The 15,616-nt window shown below is 43.4% G+C and overlaps 1 protein-coding gene across 3 annotated transcripts in view; it reads right to left on the reverse strand.

Moving 5' to 3' along the window:
- Positions 1-15,616, reverse strand: part of Arhgap24 (Rho GTPase activating protein 24) — a 425,397-nt gene that overhangs the window by 30,424 nt on the left and 379,357 nt on the right. For all 3 annotated transcript variants that reach the window (XM_028773655.1, XM_028773657.1, XM_028773656.1), the window contains one exon: positions 8,926-9,133. In XM_028773655.1, the coding sequence (XP_028629488.1) occupies positions 8,926-9,133 (208 nt within the window). The remainder of the gene's footprint in view (positions 1-8,925; positions 9,134-15,616) is intronic.

A 15,616-nucleotide genomic window follows, 5' to 3' on the forward strand; every position in this document is an offset into this window, starting at 1 on the left:
AGTTGGAGGGTGCAGCCATTGGCTCTCAGTTGGAGGGTGCAGCCATTAGCTCACAGTTGGAGGGTACAGTCTATCATAGACAGGGTGGCACAGGGCAGGAACAGGAAGTGGCAGGTCATATTCTGTCCACATTCACAGTCAGGAAGCAGCTTTCTGTCTCCTTGTCTTTTACAGTGGAATTCCTGGCCAGGGAAATGACTCCACCCACACTTAACCTAATCTAAAAACTCCCTCATCCTTTCCACGTCCAGAGCTTTACTTCATATGACTCCAGACCCCATTAGGGTGAAGAGTAATATTAGCCCTCACATCATGGCCATATTATTTTCAAGAACATCCTATAATCTTACTGGCACATATGTATAAATCCCATATAAAACATTAGAAAGGGACATAAAATGTATTATTTTCTTATGAAGTCCATTGCAGTGGAAGTTATTTTTTTCTACTGTGCAATGCTCTACTGTGTCAGATTCCTCTGTAACTCAATGCTAACATAGTAAACTTCCTCCAGCCAAGTTGCTACTTGTATGGTGTGGCTATCGTTCTCTAAGTAGCCTCTACTCATCTTCAGAGTCTCAAGGAAGACACAGACTGTCCTAGACACAGCACATGGATAGTCTTCAAATCTGTCTTCTGGTAGTTTGGAAATCATTTATTTAACTTCACAGTTAATATGTCTCTCTCAAAGGACACATGTAAAGTTTTATAAGTTACCTATAAAAATATTGTGAAAAGGAAGGATTTCAGTCAAATACGTGACCTTGAGTTATTCTTTCATTGGATACCATATGCATTTTTTGCAATTGGAGATATACATCTCCAAATGCCCTGACTTTTCATTATTTGTGTGTATATTCTATCACACAGACACACATGTATACACATAATTAAAAATAAATCTTTAAAAAAACAACTCATTTTAAAAATCTTAGTTCAATCAGCTTTCGTAGGACTATAACAAAGTGCACTCTTGTTGATATTAGAGTTAATGCCGCAATACGTGCCGTCAGTGCTGAGAACGATCATCACTTACCGCTTTGCCGGCAGGACAAGAAAGGGCGTTGGATGATGTGGTGAGCAAGTCTGTACTCTTGGTGTGAACATTTTCTCAGTGATGCTCCCTTCCCTAGGTCAGTGTCTCTTTTCCTGTCTGTTCTGCAGGGCTGTGTCCAGTCACACTAATGTGAGATTTTGGAGTGATTATAGAAGGTACTTGTGATGCTTTCTATGAGCTTGGCCCAGAGAGTGATACTATTAGGAGGTGTGGCCCTGTTGGAGTAGATGTGTCACTGTGGGCATGGGCTTTAAGACCCTCATCCTAGTTGCTTTGGGAGCCAGTCTTCTGCTAGCAGCCTTCATATAAAGATGAAGAACTCTCAGCTCCTCCTGTACCATGCCTACTGGGATGCTGCTAGGTTCGTGCCTTGATGATAATGGACTGAACCTCTGAATCTGTAAGTCAGCCCCAATTAAATGTTGTCCTTATAAGAGTTGCTTTGGTCATGGTGTCTGGTCACAGCAGTAAAACCCTAACTAAGACAATACTGTTGAGGAAATTCTGTCTTCAAATATGTTGGGATAAAGGGGCATGTTTCCACTTTCAGAATATAAAAGTTTCTGCCACATAATGATAGTAAGATACAAGATTATTTTTCCAGTAAATTTTAAGGTGAAAAAAGGGGACCATTCACAAAGTATCAGCAATGAGGGGCTCTCAAGGGATCGTCAACAACATATCAACAATGAAGGGTTCTCAGGGATACTTAATAGTTTCATGTCTGGAAGTTTTACTGTTTTTCAAATTTCACAATATCGTACTCCTTGTGACTTTTTGAATAAGTTCCAGACTAAGGCAGAGATATGCATTCTTAAATATAATACTGTTAGTATTCTGTCTAAAACTTCACCTCCACAGTTATCTGGCAACACCCAGGTATGCTCCTCCCCACAGTTACCTGGCAACAGCCAGGTAGGCGTGCCCACTATAAAAGGGGCTACTTGCCTCCTCCTCTCTCTCTTACTCTCTTATTCTCTTGCCTCTAGCTTTTCCTCACCCTTCCTCCCTTCCCTTCTCCCTCTCTTCATGTGGTCATGGCCAGCTTCCTCTTCTCTCCTCTCTCTCCTCTTTCTCCACCATCTTCTCCCCCGTTTCTCTACCTACCTTTTCCCTCTGCCCTGAACAAACCCCCTCCCCTTTGGAACCGTTTGGTCTGGTGTTGTCGCCTGTTCCAAGCTGCATGCCGAAGTCTAACATTGGAGGCGAAATCCGGGATACGAAGACTTCAGGAATGGTGAGAACCATGTGGCCGCCAGCAGCCACAGCCGGCTGCTGTGAGGCTGCTGTGACCGTACAAGACCGATGCCATGTGGCCTGCCACAATCCCACCGCCGCAGCTACCACCACTACACCACGCAGACTTCATCTGCAGCTACCTGCCATCACTGACCATGTGAATTCCCACCACTGCTGCAGACCAACCCCATCCGCTGCTGAGAGGCTCGAAAAACTTCCACCACATGAGCTGTGCCACTGCGGCTCCCACGTGGTGCTCTGCCACATGGGCTAGGCAGCCAGACAGGTCTACACAGACCTCATGGTTCCACCTTTCCTGATACCAGACTGCACAAACCCACAAACACACTGGCGTATTAATTGGTAAGGAGTTTCTGATTGGCGGGAAGAACACTGGATGTCCAGTTAGGGTCTGGCCAACCTTCCCTGGGCTAAGGGGTTGGCTTTTCATTGCCCTAGTCCATATGACTGGCCTCTAGCTGAACTATGACCTAGGACATTGGCCATTGGGTGATTTCCCTCTCAGAAATAGCTCCCAGCCCCTCCCCAGCTCTTGCAGCTCTGCCAGAAATCCTGGTACCAGGTGAGTTATTTTCTGCCAGACTAGTTCCACAGAAGCCCCTAGATATTCTCGTGATGACCTGATTATCTAGCCTGAGCCTGATTTTTCGTTACCAGCTTTTCTTTCAGGACGCCAACTGATAGCTCAGTAACAGCCATCACCGAATGGGTACCACATTGTCTTCGACTGTATCCACAGACACCCCACTGAGTTGTCTACTGAAAAACCTCAAATCTCTAAAATTAACACCTGATTTGAGGCCTTCCAAATTGATATACCTCTGCAATAAGGTCTGGATTCAATACCCTCTAGATAATGGGCTAAAGTCGCCACATAATGGCACACTAGACCCAACTATTTTAAGGGGTCTTAACTCTTAACACATACTGCCAGCAGTCTGGTAAATGGAAACAAATCCCCTATGCTTAAACATTTACCTATCTTCGTTATACTCTTTCCATGTGTTCTTCCTGTTTCCTCCTCCCAGACCATCTGCTCACCCCACTACTTTGCCACCTCTGTTCTCTCTTGTGGAACTTTGCTGACCACCATCTACCTCGACCACACACTGTCTCCTGTCTACTGCCTGTCAACATTGGAGACCAAGTGCTTCTCTTCCCTCCAGATCATTGGCCCTCACCTCTCTCTCCCAAATGGCAGGGTTCTTTTAAGGTAATCCTCGTGACACCTACAGCTGCTAAACTTGAAAGACTCCCTCATTGGGTCCACTTGTCTCACCTTAAGCCTTTCACTCCTCCCACTTAGTTGCATTTTTAGGGGTGTGTCTCTCACTCATTCCTTTTTGGTAGTGCCTACATGTCCTGTCCCCTTATTAGGAAGAGATATGTTAACTAAGTTGGGAGCTTCTGTTTTCTTTGCTCCACCAATTTGCTTAAGCCCAAGCTCGCCAGCAGTTCCTCTGCTCCTCCTTTTAGCCAGTCAACCTACTAACACTAACATGTTATTTCCCTTACCAGCTTCTCAGGTGGACCCCCGAGTTTGGGACGTCCAGAACCCCTCTGTTGCTAAACATCATTCTCCCATTGTCATCCAGTTACTGGACTCTACCAGATACATCTGCCAAGCCCAATACCCTCTTTCTCTCCAGAGCCTCAGGTGACTTAAGCCTATCATTGCTGACCTCTTAAGGAAAAAACTCCTTCGACCTACCTCTTCCCCCTTTAACACCCTTATACTGGCAGTTAAGAAACCTAATGGTAGCTATCGACTGGTTCAAGATCGCAGGTGCATTAACTCTGCCATAGTTCCCCTCCATCCTGTTGTAGCTAACCCTTATATGCTTCTCTCTACTATCCCCTCAAGGATTTCTCATTTTTCAGTCCTAGATGTCAAGTATGCATTTTTCTCTATCCCTCTAGACACCCAGTCACAGGACATATTTGCCTTTACCTGGACAGATCCTGACACCCACTTTTCTACTCAACTTACCTGGACTATTCTACCTCAGGGATTCCAGGACAGCCTACATCTGTTCGGACAGGCTCTGGCTTCTGACTTAATCTCTTTATCTCTCCCTAGATCTAAGATTGTACTTTACTTTGATGATTTTCTTCTCTGTAGCCCCTCCCTAGAAATTAGCCATGCTGACACAGCTGCTCTTCTAAATTTCCTTTCCAGTCGGGGCTACAGGGTCTCACCTTCTATAGTCCAACTGTCCACTCAAGTCACCTATTTGGGACTAGAAATCACCCCAACCCACAAGGCTATTACCTTAGATAGAAAGAACCTGATTCAGTCTCTAACTGTTCCTTCTACAAAGGAAGAGATTCTATCATTCCTAGGAATGGCTAGCTTTTTGCGTTCCTGGGTTCCTTCTTTTTCCCTACTTTTTCCCTTATATGAAACAGCATTAGGCCCCACCCATGAATCTCTTCTCAAACCTGTCACTAAGCCCTTCCAAAGGCTCCAACAGGCTCTCCTTAAGGCCCCAGCCTTACATCTCCCGGACCTGACTTGTCCTTTTTCCCTCTACATAACTGAAAAAGAGGGATTTGCCCTTAGAGCCTTAGGTCACCAACTGGGACCATCTTTTGCACCCGTAACATACTTGTCAAAAAGACTAGATCCAATCATCCAGGGATGGGCACCTTGTATTTGTACCTTAGCAGCTGCTGAACTCCTTATTCGAGAATCAAAGAAACTAACCCTGAGATCACCTATAACTGTCCTTTCTTCTCACAACCTGTCACAGCTCCTAACTTATAAAGGCTTAGAGACTCTACCTCCCTGCAGGGTTCTTTCTCTTCAGGTATCCCTAATAAAAGACTCCACTCTCACCTCTCAACCATGCCCAACTCTTAATATTTCCAATCTTCTTCCCCAACCTAACACTGACTACTCTCTATCTCACTCCTGTACTGAAACCTTAGAAGAACTATTACCTCATCCTTCACACATAAGGAGGGCACACTGCCTCAAGCCACATTTACCTGGTATACAGATGGAAGCTCCTTTCTTCATGAAGGGGTCAGGAAAGCTGGCTATGCCATAGTGTCAGACACCAAGGTGGTGGAGGCACAGGCGCTTCCTGCTCATATCACCAAGTGTTTCATCCTAATAGCCAAGTGCTATCTTATTTCGTTAAGACCCACCTACAGCCTACTCCTGAGGACTTAAGTTTCCTAAAATCTATCACTGCTTCTTGCAAAATCTGTCAGATGTCAGATCCCAACTCAAGGTATTGTGGCACCCCTTTTCCTACCCATCAGGCTAGAGGTTCCCATCCTGGAACTGACTGGCAACTTGACTTTACCCACATGCCTGCTGTAAAACGTGTCAAGTACCTCCTGGTCTTGGTGGACACCTTCTCAGGCTGGGTAGAGGCTTTTCCCACAACTAACAAAAGGGCTCAGACAGTCTCTGATCTCATCCTCAGAGAGATCATCCCCCGTTTTGGTGTCCCCACCTCCCTCCAGTCAGACAATGGGCCTGAATTTACTTCCCAAGTTTCTCAGACTCTAAGGCCCTAGACATCACCTGACATTTTCATATCCCCTATCATCCTCAATCTTCAGGTAAGGTAAAGAGAACCAACCACTCTTTAAAAACCACTCTTGTCAAGCTGTCACAGGAACTTCACCTTGACTGGGTAAAACTCCTACCTCTGGCTCTTTTCAGGCTATGAGCCCTTCCCAAGCGACCTCTCTTCATTTCACCTTCTGAACTCATGTAGAGACGTCCAGTCCTAACTCCTGGTCTTTCACCTAAATGTTCCCTCTCCCTCTCTCCACAGGACCTGTAAAATGAGTCCTAGCGGTGCCTTCCGCTACAAAAACGACTAACATGAACATTGCTGTGATACAGGACATGCTTGCTTTTCCTTGCCCACTACAAACTCTAGCCACCAGAGACACTGGGCAGCGACTTCCGGAGCTAGCAGGAAGTCCTGTCCTGCTGCCGCTGCCACCCAACCCCCTGCCAGCCATAAGATCAAGCTTTCTTATTTTGGTCCTAGCCAAATGTTTCTTTGCTAATACAAAAATGTGCTTTTCTGTACCTACATAACCCACCAAAGTTACTTAAGACAAGATAGGAAAGGCTCTGTCTTGATAGATTTTTACTACTGCTATTATTCTATTCAGTTACAACCAATCCTTACGGCTCTCAATCTTGTCAGAAGTCTGCTGATAGTATTTTTTAAGCTTATGGCTGACAGAATTCCCAAAGCCTGTAACAGTTAACCCAAGATGGTTTCAGAAGGCTTGAATACCGGATACCTAGAAGATACAGCCTGGATTGTATGTGATGATATGGTCACTAACAAACGCAGTGGGCTAGACTGGATGCTCTGGGTCAAATGACTTGGCTAAACCAAGGTAAGTCATTTCTCAAGTCACGCATATCCGTTCCACAGAAAAAAGCCCTGCATTTTCTGAGCTTGGAAGCCAAACTGACTTCGCCTAAGAGACTATGGAAACCACGGGAACTGTTGGCTAGTGGATTCTGTCATTTTTTAAAAATAATATATAACTGGTAGATTGTTATTTAGTCTTTATCAGACTTCTGACTACATTGACAGCTAAGCTTTCACAGACATTATCTGTTACTTCATTACGTAAACTCAGTTACCATCAATTAAATGTTCCATATTTCCTCCTCTCACTATGCCACTGTCCTAAATTATCTGAGTTCCTATAAACTTGCTTAACTCTAAAATATTCCACTATACAATCCAACAAAGGTTCATCTTATAGACTGCTTGTGTTGTTAACTCATGCTGTTATCTGTTTTGTAAACTTATAAGCTACAGGAAACCCACTCAGATCTACCTCTCATGGACCAAATAGATGCCATCCAGATAAGTAAAGGTCCCACTTACTACCTGTAACAAAGGGTGGGATCCCTCTGGGTTTCAAATGTACATCTTAGAAAAATTTTCTTTCTCCAAGTGTTCTTAATCTTATTTCCTACATCTTGTCAAGTCCAGGTGCATACAGAACAGCTCCAGAGAAGCAGCCTCCAGATGCTCCATCTCCTGTCACGCACACAGCTGCTTCTACTGGACCTGTTCCTTCTGACCTATTCTCAGATGGTTCGCTCCATAGATCCTGGACAGCAGGAAACAGCCAGCTCTCCTAAGACTGGACAAACGACCCCCATACCCATTCTTCTAGGTTCTCCCTAAAGACACGTCGCCCCCCAATGCCAGCAGGAAGTAGCCAGATTTCACAATGACCCTATTCCTGCTTCGCTGTCACCTCTTTCTAATTTTTCTTTTTAATTAAACCAAAACATGGGAATGTTAGTATTCTGTCTAAAACTCCACCTCCACAGTTATCTGGCAACACCCAGGTATGCTTCTCCCCACAGTTACCTGGCAACAGCCAGGTAGGCGTGCCCACTATAAAAAGGGCTACTTGCCTCCTTCTCTCTCTCTTACTCTCTTACTCTCTTGCCTCTAGCTTCTCCTCACCCTTCCTCCCTTTCCTTCCCCCTCTCTCCACATGGTCATGGCCAGCCTCCTCTTCTCTCCTCTCTCTCCTCTTTCTCCACCATCTTCTCCCATTTATCTCCCTACTTTTGCCCTCTGCCCTGAATAAACCCCCTCCCCTTTGGAACCGTTTGGTCTGGTGTTGTCATCTGTTCCAACCTGCGTGCCGAAGTCTAACAAATACTATTGTTAAAATAATTTAAATTATATTGCCAACATCTGTACCTCCACTTATAGCTTTTTTGAAGTACTGAAAAAAAAAAAACTTTCTAAAGGATATCGAAGAGATTTATTTTCTCCAAACAAAAGGTTAATATAATTTGAATTCTAGTTTGGAGGTCAAGATTGAGTAGTAGTGTGGGACTGAGTAAGGGTATCTTGGTTCTTGGCTGGGCATGGGCCTGGAACCCCAAAACCCCAAGGGAGAAACGACAGGTGTTCTGCCACGTCCCAGAACTCAGAGTTCTGACATGCAGTCTTGTCTCCATAGACCTACATTGTTCAGTCACATAGGCCATTACAGCCCCTCCCAAAGTGCACAGGTAGAGAGTGTGACTACAGGCCCCAGGCCCCAGGCCCCAGGCCCCAGGCCCCAGGCCCCAGGGATTTGCATAGTAATGAAGGCCAGAGGGCGGAGCAAATTAAGCATTCTTTCCAGAACTTCCCCCTTTCTCCCTCCCTATTAAACTCAGGTCTGCCCTGAGTTTCAGGGGGGTACATCCAGTCCATCTACCATCCGCCATGACAATAAACCCTTTTGGAACTATGGACATTCTCGTGTCTTTGGGGCCTGCCACCATCAAAGTCTCCAGCCTCTGGAACCTTAGACTTTCTCCTGTATGTGGGACCTGCTAGTGTGGAAAGTCTCCGGGACACCTCCACAGCAGCATTTTTTTTCCCACATAGTAGCTTTAAGATGAGGCAAAGCCAACAGTTGGGACCAACACGGAAATTGCTACAAATTTTCCTCTGTTACTTAGTAAAATTAATTCAAAATCATGTTGCTGAATCTAATAATCTACTCTCTGCACATCTACCTCATCAGTCATCAGACACTCAGCCCACAGCGTCCCTTTCCCAGGCTGAGTGTCTCATGCTGCGGCCTGTCCAACATACCTGTCGAAGGAGGGCTTCTCTCCACAGTCGAACGCATCCTGGAGCTCCTTGACAAGGTTTGCCTGGCCTGGCAGACGGAAGAGGCCCTCTTCCTTCAGCCCCCGCTGTCGGATAAAGTCCACACACTGCTCCACCAGCATGGGTGCCAGTCGGTTCCCATATCTCTTCTCATATCGGACTGTGTCTTCCAGTTTCTGCCCAAAAATACCTGGAAAAAGAAGAGATCACAGAAAGAAAAATTTCTACTCATTCACTGCTGTTTTTGTTTCAAACTCATTGTAAAGGACCCAAGTTGGAATGGTGATGAGTATCTGATGTTTGCCATTTCTTGCTGATGGACAACCAAACTCACAGCACACACTCATCCAATGGATCCCCAGGGTTTCCTTCTGCTACCCCTTCCTGAGATATTATAGACTTAGATAAAAAGGAAACTGGAAACCTGAGTTTCATAAAGAGGAAAGAAAAGCAAATGTTACATGTGGAAATTGTGTAAGGCCCAAGAAGTCTTACTCAGCAGCCACTACCTCAAAGATCGGATAATAACAACACATGGCTTTGCTCCCATCTGTTATATAATTTATTTGTGAATTCATAGCACAGAGTCATCACATTCCAAATGATAAAACATCTTGCTGTTGAGGAGTGTATTCTTAGCCCCGGTAGAAATGGTGTCAATACACAAAGCAATTCTATATGTGATACCAAACCTAGCACAAATGGAGTTCACATACTCATTTTAGAAAAACAAGAAGTGGCATTTTCAGGGGCAGTGGAGATGGCAGCAGGTGATAGGGGCAGGGAGCTTCCTTTGTAGAATTTAGAACATGCAGTTCCTGGATAATGGTGTGGCAAACTCTGTTTAATAATTCAGCAACCATTCACATGCCTGCTTTCTCTTGACATTTCTACTTTGGAAGCCAGGAAATAAAATGCTTCTCCCACTTCTGTGCAGCAGGACGCTCACATCCCATACTGCAGCCTCGAAGAGTTGCAAAGCTCTTCTGGATATATTTTTCTTCTTGAGAAGAATTCTAGCTAGACATCTTAGCTAACTCCTTCCTTCTTTTGACTTGTCTAAGGACCTGGAAGTGGAGAAGGATCAGGCAAAGTTATCATAAGAAGGTAACCAACACTGGGTAACAGCAAAAACTGGTATTGACCACAAGAAGCAATGAGTTACAACTACCATGGGATCAAGAATTACCAGTAATTACAGGAAGTGGAGAGATGAGATCTGGTTTGCTCTTTAGACATTAAAGTCATCAATGGATTAAAAAAATTAATATTAAGCTGATAAACATGTAAAAGAGTATGCATGTTTACACATGCATACACTATTCAATGTTTAAATACAGTATATACATTCTTTTAAACACTTGTCATGCTTTTATGATGAAAACATTAAATCCTTTCTTCTGTTTTGTTTGTTTGTTTGTTTGTTTGTTTTTCTTCTCTTTCCTTGGAATTCACCCTGTAGATCAGGCTGTCCTTCAACTCAGAGAGTACCTGCCTCTCTTCCCAAGTGCTAGGATTAAAAGCTGGTTCCACCAGGCTTGTACCCAGCTCATTCTGGTCTTCCCTAGGTAACTGCCACCTATGCTCACTGGCATAGCAGACGTCTTGCTCCTATCCGACCATCACTCAGTGTGGTTTATCAGCCTCTCCATCACTTCCTCTTGTCCAGTCTTCTCAGCCCCTGGTATCCACCACTGTACCCTTGAAGTCTAAGAGAGCAACATTTCTGCATTTTACACATGAAAGATAGTATGTGATATTGGATTGTCTGTGTGGTGTTGTTTCACTTAACATAATTATTTCCAGTTCCATGCATTCAGCTTTTTGCAAAGGGCAGGATTTCATGTTTTATGGCTGAACAGCTTTCTTTTCAATATGTATCACACTTTTGTTACTAACTAGCTGATGGACATTGGAGGCTTTACTATGGTATAAGGTACTACAATAAACACAGGCATGCTAATTTCTTTTGAATATATATATATATATATATATATATATATATATGTGTGTGTGTGTGTGTGTGCATATGTATATATGTATCTATTTGTACATATATGTATATGTATGTATATATGCATATATTTGTGAATATATACATACACATATATACATATATGTATATATATACATATATATACATATATACACACATATATATATACATACATACATATATATATGTGTGTGTGTGTGTGTGTGCATTTGACAGAGCATATGGTAGTTTTATTTTTAACTTCTTGAGAGAACCCAGGATTATCACAGTGACTCTACTAAATAATAGCCACGCCAACCTGTGCAAGGGTTATGTTTTCCCTCCATTTTGGCCAGCATGGACTTGTCCTCTTCCAGACATTTGATACAACCGTTCTTACTGGACTGACGCTATAGCTCATTGTGGTTTTGCTTTCCATTCTCCTGATGATTAATGATATTGAGCCTTTTTACAAATACCCATTGGTAATTCAGACCTCTTATTTAGAACTATCTCTATAGGACTATAACCCATTTTAAAAGCCCAGTGATTCATTTTGCAATACAGTTTTCTCGGTATGTGTATTGCTTTTTCAGATGCATCATTTGCAAATCTTCCCTCCCACCCTTCCATCTCCTCTTCTCACTCTGCTGTTTCCCTTCTACATAAATCTTTGTAGTTTGATACACCTGCATTTTTCTATCTTTTGGTTTTGTTCGCTGTGCAGAATTCTTAAACAGAAAAGAAATATTTCCCTTCTAATGTCCTGAAGTGTTTTCCTGTGTTTTCTTCTTGTAGTTTCATAAATTACAGTACTAGATTTAAGTCTTTAGTTCAGTCTCTGATAATTTTTGTAGCTAGTTAGATGTAAGGATCTGGTTTCATTCCTCTGCATACTTGAATATCCAATTTTGCCAGTCAATACCTTTCTCTTTTGATTACTATGGGCTTGATCTGAAGCTGAGTTGTGTAAACCTTGTTTAAGATGGCTATTGAGAGTCGAGGTTTTGCTGTTGTTTTGTGGCTCAGTATAAATGTTAGAATTGGCTTCGTGTTCGTTCTTGGAAGAAACTGAATGGGTTGCACGGACTCTGGATCATTTTAGGACCATGGACATTTCTGTGTTAATTCTACTGATCCTTGAACAGGTACTATCTTTCTGTTTGTCTTTAAAACTTTCCTCATTATTTTTCAGTTTTCATTGTGGAGATCCATCACCTCTCTGGATAAATTTATTGCTAACTTCGTTACCTGCTACTGCTGTCAATGGAACACCATTTCTGTCTTAAAATGGATGTCATACCTTAGCATTCTGTCTAAACTCCACCCCACAATTACCTGGCATCAAGTAGGTATGCTCCTCCCCACAGTTACCTGGCAACAGCCAGGTAGACCTGGCCCACTATAAAAGGGGCTGCTAGTCCCCTTCTCTCTCTCTCTCTCTCTCTCTCTCTCTCTCTCTCTCTCGTTCCTTTGCTTCTCTCTTGCTCTTGCTCTTCCCTTCTCCCCTCTCTCTCCATTCCCTTCCCCCACCCTTTCTCCACATGCTTATGGCCGGCCTCTACTTCTCTACTCTCTCCCTCTCTCTGCCTTTCTCTGCCTTTACTACCCTCTTAACTCCCTTCCCCATGCCCTGAATAAACTCTATTCTATATTATACTGTTCCTTCAGGGGGAAGGGATGCCTTGGCATGGACTGCAGAGGCACCCCTTCCCCCACACCTCACCACTCTTCCATAGAACATATTCTTTTCTCTCTTTATCTTTTATAAACACATCAATACCAGTCTTTGGAAGAGTTGGCTCTGATTACTGGGCATAATTACAAGGCCTGGGCTGAATGAATAACAGATGCTGGGGGTAAAGTGCTAAATCTCACACACCAGCCATACCTTCCTCCAGAAAGATTTTAAATATGAGAAAAACAAGTCTCCCTTTGTTAAAAGACAATTAAACCATTAGCCTGGCACTTTTATAAGTTGCACCACAACAGATTTTTATCCCATTGGCATGATCACCTGAGAGATAGTCTAATGCATTAAAGACAAGGTTTTCAGATTGTTCATGTGTGGAGAACATGGTCTCTTTGTCTGTGGCTTCTTTGAAAATAAAGGTTAAGTTTGATGCTTTGATGCTATCCTGCCAAAACTCCAAAAACAGAGTTTCCAGGTACTGCTAGGTCATTTCAATACAAAGCATCAATATTGAAGAATAAACTTGGTGTCTGTGAGGTTTTACTCTGATCATTAGTTACAGAGCGGGAAATAGATGACAGAGGCTTTCTTTCCAAACCCAGCAGAAACCCCAAGAAAGCCACTTTCTTTCAGCTCTTATGTGCACCACACAGTGAACCACACTCTTAGGAGAGAGTTGTGTTCAGCAGTAGAGTAAATTCACATCTTCAAGTTCTCAGAACTTCTTTCTGACATTAGTTCGGGAGATGCTAAAGGGAGAGCTGGTCTGTCTTGGCTGTGTGTCATCTTCAGTTGTTTGAGCATGAAGGCTTGTCTTTACATTAAAATAAGAATTTCCTTGGAAAGCACAGCAAGAAACTCATGCTTATTACATACCACATACTAAGTCCCTGACAAGCATTCTTTCCTTTCTGTATGGTATGCTGAGCAGCTACTGTATCTATTCATATGTGGGGAAACTGGCTCAAAGAGATTCAGTAGCTTGTTTGGGTCAGAGCTCCTGTAACAGAAGGTAAGTGTGCCTCTGTCCAGATCATTCTCTGTAAACCTTCACTCATCTCCAGGTATCAGAAACCTCTCTTATCATACTTCTCAGGAGTCTTCATTTTCTGATAATTTAAAGTATTAGAAAGTCCTTCCAGTGATCCCAGTAGCCTGCTCTAAAGACTGATAATATGCAAGTCCTGTATGTCAGGAATTTTACCAGGCATTTATCTACATTCTCATTTAATCTCACAAGACCCGGGAGGCAGGCACCGCCTCCACTGCCATTTTCCGGATGACTTACCAAGGAACTTGTCAAAAGGTAACAAAGCTAGCAAACAGGGAAGCCAATCTGTTCACAGCTGAGGAATCTCACAGTCATGTGGGCTCAGTTACTTAGACAATAATTCTTAGTGTGGAGAACTACCACAAAGGGTATGGGAAAGAAACCCTCCATTTCCTAGCTAACATATCTCGGCCCTTCGCCTCACGCCAAGGAGAGAGGGGAGTTGAGAACACCAAGAATACACAAATCAGAGGAAAAAATAGAGAAAGACCTTTGTCATTTCAGAGAGGACGTTGCCCAGAGATATCATTTCTGTCACAAGAAACTTGTACTCTTGGCAACAAACCATATAAAAGAGATAAAACATGTAGACACTGTCTATGTGATATGTAATCTCTGTGGGGAAATGCTAGTTTTCTGTGGTGGAACTGGTCTTGCAAAGGGGAGTAAAGACTGCCAATAGGTACTGACTACATCAGCAGCTCTGGAATAGAATGGACCTACTGTCTCTGGCTTCCTATGGTAGGTATGAGCTACCTCCTGTATAAGATTGAACTTGAGAGAGAAATCACTGATGAAAAAAGGACATTAATAATGATAATAATAATAATAAGAAGAAGAACACTGGCTGATTTAAAATTTTGTTTGGGGAGCAATGTAACTTCAAATATAAAAATTGATAAAAAGGAGCGAACCCATGTGTGCCCTGGAATCACTAATTAGAAGATTAGCTAGAATGTTTTCTGTGTGTGAATCATGCAAAGAGCCCTAGGAATGGTCACCTTAGAGTCTCAGTGAGAATTTACTCCCCAATAATACTGCCCCTGGCCCATCTGAGTGACACTGGTGTGTTCTCTTTACTCCCTGGGATCCTCTCTCAGGAGCTGACTCTTCCCTGGACTGATAAAGCAGATCCTACAGATGAACTTAACTCTCTGTCGGGAAGGTGTGTCTGCTGCACTTTGAGACAGCCCCCCTTCCTTCATATGGGGTCTATGGTTGAGGAATGAGAACCAGCTATCCACAGAGAGAACGTGATCTGATAAAGATAGTCAGACTACACCCATGTGAAACATTAGTAACCTTAAACTGCACTCTGCATCCTGTAGCTGCCCCCCACCCCTGATTCCTTCTGTGGTGTAACTAGTTTCATCATCACCTCTGTCCACATTTAAGTGATTGCCATTTGATATCTGCCCTGTCACTGTGTGAAGCTTTTGTTGTTCCATACTTAGCGACACTTTCTAAGTCACTAGATGTTTGCCATCTTTGGTTTTCATGTCGATTTGTGTCTTGTTCTGTCCTTTTTAAAACTTGCAGCCCCACTCTTCCTCCTGGCCCTTTGCAGTCTCAGGATTTTGGCCTCTCAGACATCCCTATGTTTCCTGTGACCCTTTCCCATAATGCAGTGCTTGTCTGAATTTTGCTCTCAGCTGTGCTCATTTCACTGCCTACATCCCCTCTGTTGGTCCTGGTGTGGTTCTGCAGGTGCCACCCTTCCTGGGTTTCTACTTCAGGCTGGGCTATTCAGCATGCTCACTAGATTATAAGTGCCTACTTGACCCTTCAACACCGTTATCATTTTCATGCCCCGTCCCCTTCTTCTGAAAGAAGTTCAGGCTGGCCTTGAACCTGTGGTCTTCTTACCTCACTTTCTTCATCTCTCTACACTCAACCCACTTCTGACTAAAAAGGTTGCAAGCATGAACTAACTGAAACCAGCTACAAATCTGAC

This window comes from Grammomys surdaster, unplaced genomic scaffold (assembly GCF_004785775.1).
Source record: "Grammomys surdaster isolate TR1022 unplaced genomic scaffold, NIH_TR_1.0 233, whole genome shotgun sequence".
Lineage (NCBI taxonomy): Eukaryota > Metazoa > Chordata > Mammalia > Rodentia > Muridae > Grammomys > Grammomys surdaster.